The sequence below is a fragment of the Geospiza fortis genome, unplaced genomic scaffold, assembly GCF_000277835.1.
Source record: "Geospiza fortis unplaced genomic scaffold, GeoFor_1.0 scaffold56, whole genome shotgun sequence".
In the NCBI taxonomy this organism is placed as follows: Eukaryota; Metazoa; Chordata; class Aves; order Passeriformes; family Thraupidae; genus Geospiza; species Geospiza fortis.
In genome coordinates, this window is record NW_005054413.1 from 1,574,391 (window position 1) to 1,591,842 (window position 17,452).

The 17,452-nt window shown below is 34.6% G+C and overlaps 1 protein-coding gene across 1 annotated transcript in view; it reads left to right on the forward strand.

The window, feature by feature from the left end:
* The window catches only part of CSMD1 (CUB and Sushi multiple domains 1), a 1,057,667-nt gene that overhangs the window by 840,925 nt on the left and 199,290 nt on the right, over positions 1–17,452 (forward strand). The window contains exons 22-23 of the mRNA XM_005426386.3: positions 6,220–6,389; positions 13,160–13,316. Coding sequence (XP_005426443.2) covers positions 6,220–6,389; positions 13,160–13,316 — 327 coding nt within the window. The remainder of the gene's footprint in view (positions 1–6,219; positions 6,390–13,159; positions 13,317–17,452) is intronic.

Here is a 17,452-nt window from a genome sequence, read left to right on the forward strand (position 1 = left end):
GAACAGTGTGATTTAAGAATCAAGGGCAATCACTTTTTAGGAGAAACCCAGCATAACATTGTTTCAAAAGTCAGTAGTGCCAGGTGAGAAAAACAACACTTGTGAAACCAGAGTGAAGGTAATGCTGCAGCCACCTGGCAGTGTGCAGATGAAAAGTTATAAGTGCACCTCAATGTGGAGGGCAGGCAGCAGAATTGGAGGTGAAGGACTGCTGGCAATAGACTCAGACACTGTGTAGTGACTTGCTGTGGAAACTCCATGTGCACCTCAGTTTGATGCAGTGGTCCAGTTAAGAGGAAGCTCCAGCTCCTAGCGCTGTATCACAGTTTGTAAATGAATCCATGCTTGAATCCAGTCATGTATTATGTCTGCCCCGAAGAAGTCATATGCCCAGCTTTAGAGACCCCTCACTGAGTGTGGGGGAACCCTAAGTTTTTGCTATGATGTATTATGTGAAGGCAGAGCATACCATGCTTTATCTGTGATCCCCTTTGCTCTTTTATTAATGTTGCATAACCATCCTACTGGATAACAATATTGTCAAACAGAAATATAAAGAACATCTGAGCTCCACTTCTTCTCATACTTCATGAACTGCTGCACAATTTTGTAAATACAACAAAGGTATTCTGCACTCAGTGGAGTGCTTTGTGTCAGAGAAGCCTTTAAACTGACAACATACGACTTTTATTTGATCTCTGCTTTGGAGATCTGCTTAAAATCCTGTCAAACCTTTTAGCAGGATGTATAGAAGAAAAAATAATAAAGTAAACTTTTCCATTAAACAAAGTTATTGTTACATTTTACATGAACTGAATTTCAAAGCATTTCAAAAATCCCTGAATTTTGTTTGTTTTATAGTTTGTGCTCATATTTAAGAAGTGTTTGATGATCTTCAAAAGACCTACCCTCTGCAGTTTCCTTTTATCCAATTTCAAGTGAGACAATGAAAGAAAGAAAAAAGTCACTTATTTAGATAGAATTTTGTGACTTCATTAAGCACAAGAACAAAGAATAGGGTCAAGTATCTGTTCCAGACAGATTACTCTCTCTGAAAGGGAATTAAAGAACGGTTTGATAAAGCAGCATTTTTCAGTCTGCTGCACTTCTTACCAAGGTTATAACAGACAACTTGGAAACTGTAGTAATTAAAGCATGTAGTTCCTCCTGTAAAGTATTTTAGAGGAGGAAACAGTCAATATGAGTATTTCTTTTGCTTTCGTGGTTTTCTGGCTCACTGGTGGGGTTTTTTTCAATTTATTTTTCTGGGTTTTTTTCTCTTTACATACTTTTTACATATTCTCTGCTGAAAAATATCTTGGATTACACTTCTTTTTGGTCACAGGATATATTTGAAATATATGATTCAATTGAAATATACAAAATGAGAACTGGATCTTAATTGTTTAATATAGAGAGTGGCTTTAGGTGTTACTGACCATATTGATAGTAAAATACCTAAAACTTTGAATCAATGTACTTTGTATCTTGAAAAGTAAATAGATAAAATAGATTGATACAGAAACACAGGAAAGGGAGACATACAGCATAGAGAAGAGATCTCTGTTATGTCATAATATGTATTTCAGTGCTACATTTTTTAGGTATTATATCATATGCAGATTTTAAGTTCTTTAGTTGTACCTACATTACACTAATCTATGCATATCACATAACCACACAGAGAGCACTGTGAAATATATACATTTTCTTTAAAGGCTACAGCTTGAGGAGTTAGTCCTGAAAATACTGTTTACATAGAGCATGTTCAATGGGTATGTTGTAGTTTACCTGTTCACCTAAATTCACCCTGATATTTCCAACACAATATTGTGGATCAAAATATGGAGACAGAATATCAACAGTAATTACTTTAAGGTCAGTAAAGACTATTTCTCCTGGCAAATTCCATACCTGTCAATGTTTGCATAATTTAAGACTTGTAGATACTAATACAGATATAGTTGATTTTTACTGAAGAAAGGGTACATATTGGTAATATTCAGTGAATTGCAGTTAGTAAATGAAATTACAATCACATACAAGATATTTTTTCTCATGTGGGGGAGTAAGAAATCTTTTTCATCTTTCTGGGCTGGGGAGGCAGTTCATGTTGTCAAGGTGAAAACAGGTTTCTGGAACTGAGCAGGTATCTGGAAGGCACTGAAGTATGGAAGTGGCCTCTGCAGTAAAGAACTACAGAACTCTTTCAATATAACATGATAGCATTTTTCTGTTTGAGATAAAAAAGTCAGTAGTTACTCATAGAATGCATGTGCTAGATAGGTAAGGTTGCATTACATCTTTCAAGGCTGGCAGTGCTTTAGTTTTCAGTTACTCTAGGTGGACAAGCTATGTCCCTTCTTTACACAAAACTGCTACAGCTGGGTCTCTCATCAAGCATATAAGAGATAAATGAAGGCTTCATTTGCTTTGTATCTGTAAAAGAATTTTAAAGTGTATCTGATGCTTGCTAGCAGAATCATCTTGTCAGTGTGGCCAAAGGCTCTTGTTTCATTTTGCATAGGGAATTAAAAATTGGAGGTGAAGAAATGGAAGTGAACATGAATATATTTTTCCAGTCTAGTAGTTCAGTGCTCACAAGGTAACAGTGAATATTGATTCATGAGTTACTTCAGAATTTTTTTCCAAACTGTTTAATGTATGAGTTTCTTCAAAGAAGTATTCCTTCTCCTTTATTTAATGCCCTACCCACTGTGCTAAAGAGATTAGTCAACATTTGTTTGCTTTGTGACTGATTTTCAAATCTCTCTGTGTGAGGCAGAAGTCATAGGAGATGCATGTTCATATCCCCAGAGGCAAAGTGAATTGAATTCAGGTGTCACACATCCCGGCTGCATGTGTTAATTACGATATTAAAAAGTAGCAGCAGTATCAGCTAGTGTAAATATTTTTAAAGAAAAAACATAACTTTTCCCATAACATTCAATAAAATATTGGCGCCTTGAAGGGGAGACATGCCTTTGACTGCTTAAGCTTTTCCTGCTGCCAAAGCCAGACTCAGTATTGCATTTCATTGAGTTTCTAGTTCAGAATTACGGGAAGCGTGGCAATGCAGTTCTGGACCGCAGTGTGTGGGAGCAGTTAGAAAAATGGTCAGTTGAAGTCCTTGGGGCATAAGGTCTGCTGTATATCTGGGCATTGGTCACAAATAGCAGAGATTTCAGTTATTAGCACACTTAGAAGCTCCAACAGTCTGGAGAAAAAAGGAATTTTTCTATGGATGAGGACAACATTTCTTTGAAAAAAAGTCACCTAAATCTCCCGGCCAAGACATTGGGGGAGCTAATTAAACATGGCCTTGACTTGATATCCTAAGATTAGCAAAATACAGCTAGAAAACTTTAACCTGAGCTGTGACAGGCTTTGAATATATTGAGGAAGGGAAATTACAAAGAAGGGCTTAACTTCCTTTGAAAGCCTCTTTCTGGGGTCTGTGTTAGTGATTTGCTGACTGACACAAGATGAAGTAGGGAACTTGACTGGCCAGATGACATGAGCAAGCCTTTGTCATGATAATGAATGGAATGATGGGGCCTGATGAAACTGAATAGCTGTCAAATATTTGCAAGGGATTTGAAAAAGGGTAACATGAATACGGTTTTATAGCATGGGTTGGAGGTATATGAGTGCCAACTTGAGTTCAGAGAACTTTGCCATGTAATTAAAGTTTAGTAAATAATTGCTCATGCTAGAATACATCTGCGTCTTTCTGAAAGTACCATATTCTAGAAGGGTAGTAGTATTTTGATTTTAGTTTGTAATTCTTATTATCCCTTATATGTCAAGACTTTTATTCACAGATCTAAAATTACCATGGCTTTGAATCTTGGAACATAGACCTATTAGATCAAGAAATGTGTCAAGCTCTAGATTTTGGAAAGCTCATTGTACACTTTCTCTATAACTGCATATGTCTTAGTGGTTTACAGTCACTGACTGAAACAAAGCATAGAATATTGCATGAACATTAAGTAAGAAAAAATCCTTTGCTTCCATACTTTTTTATCTTCAACATTGTACTTGTGTATTTCTAGTTCTTTAAAGGAGGTAGATAAGAAGATACTGATGGAGCCTAAGGGACCATTGGTTTTTTGCATGCATCTTTACTTAGGCAAACACTTGTTTGCAGAAGGCTAGTGTAGAGTACTGGTGTTGTAAATGTTTTACATTAATGTGGCATTAATTTTGGCATTACTTTGAATTACATTTTATAAACTTAATCAGTCTCACCTTCTTCCTAAAATCCAAGACAAAAATAGCTACACATGGATATGTACACACCAACAGGTACAGAGAGACATTTATATGAAGCCATATATAATAAGTATCACACACTTGACATGCTTTACCAAAGAAGTATGGAAATAAAAATCTAGTTTCTCAGTGTACTACAGTTCTTTGAAACATTTAGACAATGTAAGGTGACTTTAAACATGTTAGAAATACCTTATGCATCCTACATTCTCCAACAAGGAAAAAGTTCATCTGTCAGAAGTTTGGTGGCAAGGTTTCTTATTCTCCAACACCCTTCTGCCTGTTAAATACAATGTAGCTCAAAACCGAAACTAAGGAAGGGGGGAATATAAAGTTCTACATTAAAACAGTGATTAAGTCTAACTTAAAGTACTACATAAAGATTGTGAGACAGTTTATTGGTGATTTCCTTTTTCATTTTGCCTAAGGAGATCCCAAATGCAGACTGAAAATAAGGTTCCATGTAAGATTGTATTTGTCTCATTCCCCCTTTCCTTGTTCTGCCCTTTTCATCCTTACTTCCCTCCTTTCCATTTCCCTTCATCCATCCTCTCCTTCTCCTTCTTACTCCCTTTCTTTCTTCAGATTCATTGTAGGGAGGAAGTAAAAAATACACTCTTTTTATGCTTGTCAAACGCAAGAGGGACATAAATTTGGTATCTGTGAAGCCTTGGAAATGTAAAACCAAAATATTTAGACTGCTTCTTTGCAAATATAAATCATATATTTCTTCTTGAATTCTTCTCAAATAAATGCTTTACCATCCTAAAACCCCTAAAAATCTATTAAATATTTTTAGAAAAAATACAGATTTTTTTCTAAACCTACACCTTCTTTGATAGGGCGTATCTGTTATTTTACAATTATACATTAATTTATTATTATTTTATCTGTTTTGTTTTTACAAAACTCCAAATGAGGTCTAATGATGTTTCGGTCAAAAAACCACAAGGTATTTTATCCCTAGACTGAAAAATGAGATATCAATATCAATTTCATACACCTAAAAACAAGCTGAAGATTAATTGTTGGTATGTTAATGATAATGTGGGATTTTATAAGGTATTTTTAGGTAATTTTTAAGTAGTTTTAATATCTGTTTGAACAGTACACCAATATTATTTGCTGTCTGTTTAGATGTTTTCATCTATGTGGTAGAATTTATGTTGCATATCTGGCATATTTGGCATAATTTTATTAGTCTTTATTAAAAATTCAAACTGAGTCCATGATCTGGAGCATACCACTCCTCCTGCTCTTTATTATTTTCTTTTCTGGGGAGCTACAACAAGACATATCTAATGAAAGTGTCAGCTGGTGCCTACTACAGATGGCTGTGAAAAAGACTCACCTACTCTTTACCCAGAAAGGAAAGGATCTGTCCCCTTGGCATTGACTGATGTCAATAAATGTTGATTTGGTTTTTTTTGGTTTGTTTTTTTTGTATTCCAGGTAGAGAAAAACATGTTTGAATGCTCTTGATTTAGTACCAGATTGTTTTTTGATTTTTTTTGTTTGTTTTTTTTTTTTTACGCTTACTGTCTGCTTCTTTAAATACTTTTTTGTAAAGCTGAATACAGAGGTAAAATCAATATTATGCTTATTTGAAATGTTACCCCAATAACTATATTTCAATAAAGCATTCAATTTTTATGATATCCAGGCTAACCTGGATACCATAGTCTGATTGGAGGACTAGGGGATAAATTGAAGGTAAAAGCATGTACGTGCACATAATAAACAGACCCAGTGAAATGCAGGAGATGGCAACTTTGAGAGGGTTTCTAGGAGTTGGTCCTACAGATGAGACCTGATAGAAATATACTTTTCCTAGATAGCCTGTTAGAGATTTCATAGAGTCTAAATATTATTGCTAATAACTCATATTTTCTTGAATTGGATAATTCACTTCTTTTGTTTTAATGTGTCTATTTTCTTTAGCTGAATGTGGAGCAACTGTCTCTGGAAACGAAGGAACATTATTGTCTCCAAATTTTCCATCTAATTATGACAACAACCATGAATGTATCTATAAAATTGAAACTGAGGCTGGAAAAGGGATTCATCTTAGAGCCAGGAGCTTTCAGCTGCATGAGGGAGATATTGTTAAGGTAATCAGAAAAATTATTTCACTTTCTATGCTAACTATTCACATTGCATGAATACATCTGTTTCCAATGGCAATTATCTTTCTCTTCATATGCAATAGGTGGATAGTGTCACTGTCTTGATACTAGATTCAAAGAAACTATTGGAAACATTGTGATTTCAATTACATTTCCAGAAGTATTAGACTGTTTAAAGTGGTTTAAATCTTAAAAGGAAACCTAAAATTTGAACTTGGATTTTGAATATCTAGTATTTTTCTCTCTTTATACAATATTTATAAGTGTAGCACAGGGATTTTTGGTGTTTTCCCTAAATGGAAACTAACATTATAATATTGACTATAACTAGTTATAGAAGCTGTCTTTCATTCTTTTACATTGGAGGCACCATTTGAAACATGGCCTAAATATATATAGATTTTGAGCATGTACTTTTCTACAGCATAGTAATAAGTTGCTTTTTCCTAATAGTAGCTGTTGCATTCTTGTATGTACTGAAAATCCTAATATTCATCTGAAGTACTGACCATACATTAAATTAGTATTTAAATTTTAATGTCCCCAAATTTTTGGTTAATTAATACTTAAAATCACAAAGTATTCAGAATTCAGTTAGCAATTTATCTTTCTGGATATCTCCCAGCAACCCATTTAACATGTGTAGAAATTGCTGTCTCTTAATTTTTTTAATTTGCACTGAGTGCTTCTCACAAGGAATTTAAAGATATAATTGTTATGGATCAAATATTGGTGGCTATATTTTTATCCATTTCATCATCTTAACAGCTTCCTTGTGTAATTAAGTGTGGCAATTAATCTCCTGCAAAAACCAAGGCATTTACAGACAGGATGAAGGTGGGGAGGAAAAAAAGGCTTCATTTTAATATAGACATTTATATCTTTGTTATTATATCTCTTCTTTTCAACAAGTACTTTATTTGACCATGAAATAAGCAAAACTTATGGTTTCGTTTATAGATTAGAAAGCTACAACCAAAAGAACAGCATTTTCTCCATCTTTACCCACAAAAATATTGATAATAAATGCTACCATGTATAAAACAGTCCAAGAACTTAGTTTTGCTTTTAGACCAAAGGGAATTGAGTAGGTGGATAAAATATGTGGTTTGTATTGTCCTTTGCTCCTATTATCCATGGTCTGACAATGCAGATCCCCAAAAGTATTTTTGCTTCAAAGAGATGCAGCAGGGAAGAAAGAACTTAATTGTCCTCTGAGTTGCTAGAATGTGGTACATAAGCATTGCTGATATATGGTTTGTAAATAATTTAATAAACTACTTAAAAATCTACAACAAAAAATCCCTTAGAAAACTCTAAAGAAACATTCAAGAAACTCAGTTATCTTTCAGAAAATCTCATGAGTAATGTCCAGCATACTTAGCGATATTCCCTGGAGATACAAGAAAGATTTGCCTGAGACAAAACTGTTCTGAGCAACCTGTTAAATACTTTATTTTATAGACCTCTTAGCACAATACTTCAGAGGATCCAAAGGAAGCAAAGGCAAAATTGTGGTGATGTCTGAACTGCAAGGACTGTTCTCTGGTTTTGAGTCAGTTCCCACAGTACAGCTTCCATTTATCCAATTAAGCTCTCTTCCACCAATTAAGGTCTCTCTATTACCTGCATTGATGAAAACAAAGTCTATTTCCTCTCTATTCCCATGCCAGGATGTCCTTTTACATATTTCCATTGGAATTAGCATGTTGGCAGGGTTATGGACTTTAAAGCTTCCTTTCTTTCCTATCTGCACCCAAAATATGAGCAAAATGTGTTACAAACCCCAGCCTTCTATCTTGCGCTCTACAGAAGGAAGCTGCAAGATTGCCTTGCTGACAGCTTGCAAGAGATGCACTAAGCTTAAGAGTATTTATAAGCCTTGTGCTGAAATATAGGGCATTTTCCCAGCTCAGTATCTCACTCTGCTTTACAAGAAAAATCTGTATGTACATAATGTTGCATTGGGTGTGAGTGCCCATCCCTGGCAGCAGCGGCTCCATGAGGGGAGGCCGGGGCTGCCCCAGTTGGACACAGCTGGTTCCAGCCCGACACAGCTGGTTCCAGCCAGACACATCCGGTTCCAGACACAGCCAGTTCCAGCCAGACACAGCCGGTTCCAGCCAGACACAGCCAGTTCCAGCTGCGTATAGCTGGTTCCAGCCCGATCCAACTGCCCACCGCAGGGCATGGCTGAGCCACAGATGGGGCGGAGTCACCTTGGGGAAACATAGCTAAAGAAGGGCAAAAAATGCTGCACAGAAGTGCATGATAAAGTGGGCCAATAAAAGCCTGGAATAATAATGTAATAATCCTGTGAGAAATGACTGCTCAATTGTAAAATTTTAAAGGTTTATTAAACCTTAATAAAAAATACAACAAAAGCACTAAATAAGGAAAAATTAGAGCACTGGGAGCCCCCGTGACTATCTGCCACGTGCTCATCTTCAAAATGGATGCTCTGCCCTTTATAGCTCTAGTCCCTCCTAAAGTCTTGTTAGTCAACTCCTTCCTTGCCATCCAGTGGTGTAGATCACTTTTCTATATGTTGATTGGAAGTCAGGTGTTACCATAGTAACAAGCCAACCCTCCCCAAATTCCCTGACTACCAAGGCCATCCCATGATAACAGTACAAGGGGGAGGACATATTACAGTAACATAACTATACCTTTACAAAACTTCTCTTAACCTACACATGATATTCACCTCTTAATTGTGAGAGCCCACCATCTCATTACTCATCTCTAAGAATCCCAAGATCAACCCACCAGGAGTGTCAGACAAAGCATATAACATTACAGTTTGAGGTAAGATCACTTCAAACTCCATGAGGATGTAGCAAAAGGATTTCAAAATGTTAGCAGCGTCAGCAAACTATACAGGCCTTCCAAGGAATGCTTTCAAAGCCAGCTTCCAAGGAATATTTTCAAAGCGTGTCCCTTTGGAATGATTTTATGCTATAAAACCTCTGCAGTTAAGGAAATTGGGTAAGTTTAGTTGTAAGTAATTTCTTTTTACTGTCAGAATAAGAAACTTCAAGAAATGGCAAGAAACTAGCCAGCATTTCCTTCTCCTTCAGGTGAGAGTTGTGCATTCCCACAGCAGGTGCAGATACATTAACACTGTTATAGGAGCATTTCTCCTCATGAATAACTGTAGTGCTGTCCTGCTCTTTTGTCTGCATTTTTTAGCCCCAGTAAGAAAAACAAACACTTTCAGTTCCTCAAAAATAGGGAGAAGAGAGGCATCCCTGAATACTTTGGCTAAATTAATTCTAAACACAGCTCTAAACAATGCTGTGATCATCCCTCACTGTCCCCCAAACCAGCTTCTGCAGTTTGACTACACCTCTAATGTTAAATTCTTGCATCTTGCACAATAAGGTAGCTCAATGGAACTGTGTCTCAGAAACAGTCCCTGGCCCATGCAGCCTCTGCACCTATGCTTTCTCAGGGAAGATTTGTGAAGGTTTTAGTAAGTCTGCTTTAATGTGTTCCAGGGATGCACTGACAATAGATACTGTGTAGACAATCAAGTTGTGATTACTTGACTCCTATTCTATCACTATTTACTTGCTTTGAAAATATAAACTAGTCTGCAGCTCTATATATCAGCTCAGTATTCAAGTGGGAATATTGAGGCTGGATCTTGTGGCTGTAGAGTGTATGGAATGGCATATAATTTGCAAGAGTATTTCTGGCTTCAGTAAGACAAGTGCGTGAGGAAGGGTCAAACCTATTGCTTTCAAGAAGAATGTGTGCAGGTTAATGTCCTTAATTTCTGGGCAAATGTTCTATATCTGTGACAAAATTTGAACTTGAATTAATGGGATAGAAATTTCAATTCAAGTAAAGTAATAGAAACAGTTTCACCATTTTGAAGGACACATGACAAAAGTGAATACTTGGATTATCTCTTTATTTCAGAGCTTATCCTTTCTCACTCACTAACACTTCATCCTCCTGGTTCTCCCTGTTTTAACTGGTGCTTAAAGATTCATAGTTCTTTAAAGTGGCTGCTTATGCCAGAATCTTTATAATGCAATTGCAGTGAATTTTTCAAAGGTAATAGGAAAAGCAGAATGTAATATTCTGATTTTCATCTCTTTTGCCAAATAGACCTTTTTTTTTCCTTCATGACTGAGGAAATTTTAACTGCAGCATATGAATCGTATTTCAAATGGGTTCTCCTAAATAAGTTAAATGTATGTATTAAATACAAATGAATAGTGATAAATAGTCTAGACTAGTTTATTAAATTCTGTACCTCTGGAATCAGTGGCATATGACATGACACAATGGTTGTACACAAGCTGTAGGGAGTGATCCTGGGTCCACATTAATTAGCATCACAAGCCGTGGTGAAAAAGCGTTTTCTTTCCTAGGATGGTTCAACCAACTTTTCAGTGTGGTCAAGGGAGATTCAGTGCTTGTATTTGTTCACTAATGATGTTTCACTTGCTTCATAAGTACTTGCTTATGTCTGTAATGTGAACAACAGACAGACAAGTGTCACCAAAAATTGTACCAGCCTTTTTGTTGTTGGTTTTTTGTGGGTTTTTTTGGTTTGTTTGGTTTTTTTTTTTACAACTGTTTTCACAGGATGTCTCATATCTAATTTTAATTTCATGAAACGCTGTTTTCATTTGGGTCTAGATTAATCTTGAGGGATTCTATTACTTAACTTGTTAGTCCTCAGGTAGGAAGGGTATCTCTAACAGTGAGGTAGAACACTGTTTAAACAAGATGTCTGTAATCTTTATCTGTGGGGTTTTTTGTTTGTTTGTTTGTTTGTTTTATAGATGAATAAAAATATTTTCTTAAACATAGGCAGCATTTTTAATTGCTGACAACTATTAGAGCATTTTTAATTACTGACAATTATTAGAGCATTCCATTTCAAGTATTATCTCCCAGATCAAGTATAATATATCTATGGAAATAAATCTTATGGGGAACAAATGATTCTTTACTTTGTACAACAGATTTCCAGCTCTAATAAATAAATTATAATCTGTCCGTGAAATTGATTGGTAGCTCTGTCCCAAGACAATGGTTAGAATCTTCCAAGTAATTTTTCAGATACTCTTTGCATGGCTTAAAGTTATATTTCTTCCAAGAAAGGTGGACCTTAAGTACGTGTAACTGCTTGCATGAACCTTAAATATAATGGGTTGTATCTTCTGAGACATCTCATCTTGTGCCTTGGTATAAGACAATCTTTGCATCAATAATGAAGATGGAATGTATTCTTCTATCAATTGCTAGCACAGTATATTGTTTTTCGAAAGTTTCCTTTAGAATAAGTATTTTTTAATATCTATGTAGGTTTATAAAAGTAAACATATGTTTTTTTCTTAAAAAATCTTTATGCATGTTGTTTTTATTATTTTATTTTGTTAATGACACTTGAGATGACCATGGTACTTTCAAGATATTTACCTATGGATGGCATTCTGGTATTTTCTCCACAGAAAAAATAGAGCTGCTTTTAATTGTTGGTCCTCACCTACAAATGTTGCAATGGTCTGTCATCTCAAAAGTCTGTCATTGGTACCTTTTGTTAATAAATCTAACTGGGCATTCAAATAGGAAGAATTGCCTGTGACCCAGATGTAGCAATTTAGATTGTTAAATGGGACACTCCTGCTTCTCACTGGCATCAGTATAAATCTGCACTGTACCACAAGGTCTGCTAGTGGAGGGACGAAGATCCAGTGCTGGAAATATTTACTGTAATGGTAACTTTTGTGCTGGTTGTCTCTAGTCACTCTTGGACACATGAGATATGGCAAACTTATCTTTCGCTTTGTATCAGAAACCAGCTGCTCAGATCCATTTCTTGCTATTGTATAAGCACAATATAAGCTATTGTATATGACATTTCATATATCGTGTGTATTTACACACTTTATATTGTATATTATTTTTCCATGAGAAAGTAGAGGACATTTATTTAATTTAAAGAAGAAATTAGCTTTTTAAGTTCATCTTGAGTAAACAAACCAACAAAACAAAACTGCAGAAGGCTGTTTTTGCAATTTGTGGCCTTCAAGGTTTTGCAATAAGAAAAAAAAATCTCCTTGTCAAGAGTTTGTACTTCTGTATTTGTGAACAGGCAAAGGGGCATTCTTAAGAATTTTAGGATTTGAAAAGGTGCATATGTTGATATTGTTCAAAGTTTTCACTAAAGTAAGATAGCAAATGGGAACATCACTACAATTAGTTTGCAAATAGACTCACATATCTTTTTGAAAAGTTATCGGTCTTTGTTAAATCTGATAGTAAACCAAATTTCTGGAGGCTTAGAGTCTGAGATAAAAGATGACAGATTGACTTAAAATCTCATTTTTGCTGTTGATATATTGAGACAGGAGAGAACAGAGTAGGCTGTAAGGGTTTACTTGCAATGATGATGTTAGAATTTATACTTCTGTTGGCCTTTATGAATAATCCAGAAAACAATCTGAGTTTACCAAACCTCAGAAGATAGACTTGCATATAAATATTCATTTCTCTCAAGATGATCTCACAAAACCAAAAAGGCAAAAGACTATAAAACACTTTAAGGGGCACAGAATATTTAAGATTTCCCTTAAATGTATAACCCAGGGGTATATACCTCTCAAAGTAGATACATTAAGGTTTTGGAGAAACTATTGGCAATACCTTGCTAATTTTGGAATTATTGTATAAATGAAAATCTTTCAAATATTTAGATTTGATGTCCAATTTCATGCTCTTATTTCTGCAAGGTGTATGATGGAAAAGACAGTTCTTCACGGTCTCTTGGAGTCTTCACCAAAAATGACATGATGGGAGTTATTCTTAATAGCACCTCTAACCATATGTGGATAGAGTTTAATACCAATGGATCTGATACTGACCAAGGATTTCAGCTGACTTATACAAGTAAGTAGCTCATAAATATGATCTGATTGATTGCTTTGTATGGAAATGTGTATTTCTCAGCTCTAGTGATTTCTTTTTGAATGTTGAAGGTAATTTCCTAGAATATACTGTGGTTAAGAGACCATGCTTTCCCTGTCTACATGACTAGATAGGTGTTAGTAATTTAAAAAACACTGTTGAAATAAAATTTGTACATTTTTAAACTTAGAAAGCATGATTATTTTTAAGATTTAGTAATGGTGTTGTGACATATATGTGGATTGCATATATTAGTTGTTAAACTAGCAGAAAATGAAAATAAAGTCATGGAAAATGGAAAATTCAATCTCTGCAGTCAGTCAATTTTGACAAGAGGAAGGAAAAGGAAAAGGAAAAGGAAAAGGAAAAGGAAAAGGAAAAGGAAAAAGGAAAAAGGAAAAAGGAAAAAGGAAAAAGGAAAAAGGAAAAAGGAAAAGGAAAAGGAAAAGGAAAAGGAAAAGGAAAAGGAAAAGGAAAAGGAAAAGGAAAAGGAAAAGGAAAAAGGAAAAAGGAAAAAGGAAAAGGAAAAGGAAAAGGAAAAAGGAAAAAGGAAAAAGGAAAAAGGAAAAAGGAAAAAGGAAAAAGGAAAAGGAAAAGGAAAAGGAAAAAGGAAAAAGGAAAAAGGAAAAAGGAAAAGGAAAAGGAAAAGGAAAAAGGAAAAAGGAAAAAGGAAAAAGGAAAAAAAGAAAAGAAAAGAAAAGAAAAGAAAAGAAAAGAAAAGAAAAGAAAAGAAAAGAAAAGAAAAGAAAAGAAAAGAAAAGAAAAGAAAAGAAAAGAAAAGAAAAGAAAAGAAAAGAAAAGAAAAGAAAAGAAAAGAAAAGAAGCACAAATGAAAATTAAAAAGAGAAAATGAGTACCTGGGTGTGCACTCTTAATCTGGCCTGACTGCTTGTCAGGATCAGAGTGGAGTATACTGGAAGGAGACCAGAATGAAGAAGTTTCGACAAACAATACACTTGTCCCACAGACTGTATGCTATTAATTGAATTCATTTTTGCTGTCAAAAAAATGATTTTATATGGGGAATAATTTTGGGGATAACTAGTTTGTTTCCAACACACATAAAAGGATATTTTTCCAGGTTTCAAGGAATCTCCAAGTTCCATTTGCTTTCAATTTATTATCTTATATATTACTTTCCATGAATTGCTGCTGAATCTTGCAGAGCAGAGCACCACAACATAGTGTGTCACAGAAATGGAACCATTGCTCAGTTTAGTACATCTGATGTTTTCCCTTTAGTTTGGAGCAAGCTGTGGAATAACCTTTTAGATTTTTTTTTCTCACAGAACCACTGAAGAATGACTAGGGAAATCTACTCTAATTTGCCTAGAGAAACAGCAGACATTTTCCTTTGGAAGAAAAGGAACAAAACATTGTGTGTAGACAGAATTTGACATAATCTTTTAACTAAGATTCTACGTAATTATCTTCTAAGTAATTTTAATACTGGACAGGGAGGCAAAACTTATTTTCATATGTCTGCATAACACTTTATATTTCTTTTATTTTGGTTGCCAAGTGTCTAATTCATTTTATCATATGTTATCAACTTGCAGACATTCATGTTGAAAAGCTTATCTCTAATGACTTTTCTTCCTAATTTCTCTAACATGAGATGATTCCCAGTTTTAAATACAAACTAATACTTTACTTCTCACATGTATTTTCAGGAAACCAAATTCAATATAGTAAATTTTGAGACAGTGACCATCTAACCAGGTATTTTCCTTCTGCTGTAACTGTTATTTCCAAACCATTCAGTGTGAGATTTTTCACCATTCAAAAATTAATGCAAGTGAAAATTCAAGCAGAAGATGTATTCTTTTGCAGTGCTTTGAAAACTGGCTGCATTTCTGACTCACATTCTTTTTCTGAAAGTCCTATCCTAGTAATATCTTAGAGATTATATATACCAGAAATTTATATTCATTATTTCATGGATTTTAAATTTTTTGGTGCACTTAAAATTCAGTTACCAAACAAATATGTCCATTTTTCATTCAGTAAATACATGAAATACAAAATGATAATTATCTTTTTGGATTAAACCAGCTATAGTTTACAGCAGAATTAACTGAAAGATTACTCTGAAGTTTATTCAATTTTCAGATTGAACTATAATGCCAGATACTTTAAAAATACTAAAAACAAATCAAAAAGGTGATAAAATATAGTTCCACTGAAGGAAATGAGAAATATATGCTGGAGTGAATGAAATTGAATAATTAATATCATAAGACAGAGATAGGAGAAGTGATGGTCTAATCAATCAAGTTAATTAGTTCAGCTTACTTCCGATGTGATTGCTGAGTTCCTGTTACCCACAAGGCATCATCAACTGCCCTTAATTGTTGGTCTTTGTAGTACCTTTCTTTTTATTATTGCTATAGAAATTAAGAAGTAAAATTGCAGGTTGTTGTTAAAAAGACTAATGTGAAAGTCTGCTTTTTCATTTCTGTGCAACTAACTTTCCATCCTTTTTGATGGTGTGAATTCTGAAGGTTATGTTAAATTTAAAAATACAGTAGAAGATAAAGCTAATGATCAATGAGGACAGAAATATGGATAAAGAACTTATATCTATGTTTTCAGAATCTCATTAACAACATAGTAAAACCAAATTTCATAAACTCAGAATCCAAGATGTTTGTGTAAACTGTAGAAATCAGAATATAAGCAAATATAAAAAGGAAATCTAAAGGTTTCAAGTTCTATATGAAATCTGATGAAATTTCTCATGAAATCTTCTATAGAGGAAATTGATTCATGTAATACTAATTGGAAGCTGGAAATTATAGTTATCGTATTCTTTGATCTATAACTACAAGAACTTTCAGGAAAATAGATTTGTCCTGATAGGTAGAGGTATTTTTTTGCTAGAAAAGACCATGAAAACATCTGTACTCTTTCTCAAGTTAACTATTTTGAGAAATTGAGAAATATTTTGAGTGAAAACTAAAATTAGTTTTTTTTTAAGGAAACAACTTCAGAAAAATGGAGAATATTTTAGCCTGAAATCGGTGGGCTAAGTATATATGGAGTAAGAGTCAATGAAATAGTAATTTGAGCAATAGCTGAACATGACTCTACCAGAGGAGAAGAAAAATGTGGAACAAAGAAGACAGTTTGTCAACTTTGTGTAAAACAAGTTTAAAAAGCCATTTCCTTATAGTGTGTTAGGAGGAATATGGTAAAGTGTCCACTTCCAGTATCTCTACACTGCTATCAGAGGGAATGACTGTGGACATTTGTATCTCTGTGCTGAGGAAATGGCAACATAAGTTTGATGACTTTAATTCCCAATGAGTAGAGGACATAGTAGTGATCTGCATGTAAAAATTTAAGTGTATGCTTATTGACACATGTGACAGCTATTTTTAATTTTAGAAAATGTCTGTTATTCTTTCATAATTGCAGTTTTCTTATTCAGGGGATCTTTTTCCCCTCTGTCTGATTAGATCTATTCTTCCTAAGACACCTCTAATTTTTGTCGGGTAGAGAAGATTAGATACAGGGATTCCCACAGCTATTCCTGTTCACAGCTCAGTTAAAAGATTTCCCCATTCTGATATAAAGATACCAGTGCTTTGTGCTGTCATGTCAATGGCATTTAATGTTAAATTGACATTCATATAAAACCCAAATCTTATTGATGCCACACAGTGACAGGCAGAAAAAGCAAAACACAGCTGTCTGGTAAAAGTAACAGGCTGCAACTTTAAATAAGGAGCAATTCAGTACAGCTCCTGAATAACAAACAGGCAGTCTCCCCGCCATGCCTAAACACTCCCCTATCACAGTCGTGACACAAGAGGAAATTTAATAGTGTTTTCACTCCTCAGGCACTGAACTTACTCTGACTTGCATCACGAGTGCTTTCTTGAATCTCATTCCTTGAACATAGTGTCACTTTTCTTAGCTTTTGGAAAAACAAAAAATAATACCTTTAAACTTTATCATGCATGTCAAATACAAATGTTTTGTGACCCTCTGAGTAGCACCTAATGCTGCTACTATGTGATCTGTTTGGTCTTGCACAAATCCCTCAGCACTGTAGTGGGCTTGCACAATTTTCTCAGTAAAGTTCCCAAACATCACAGAAGAAAACACTCTTT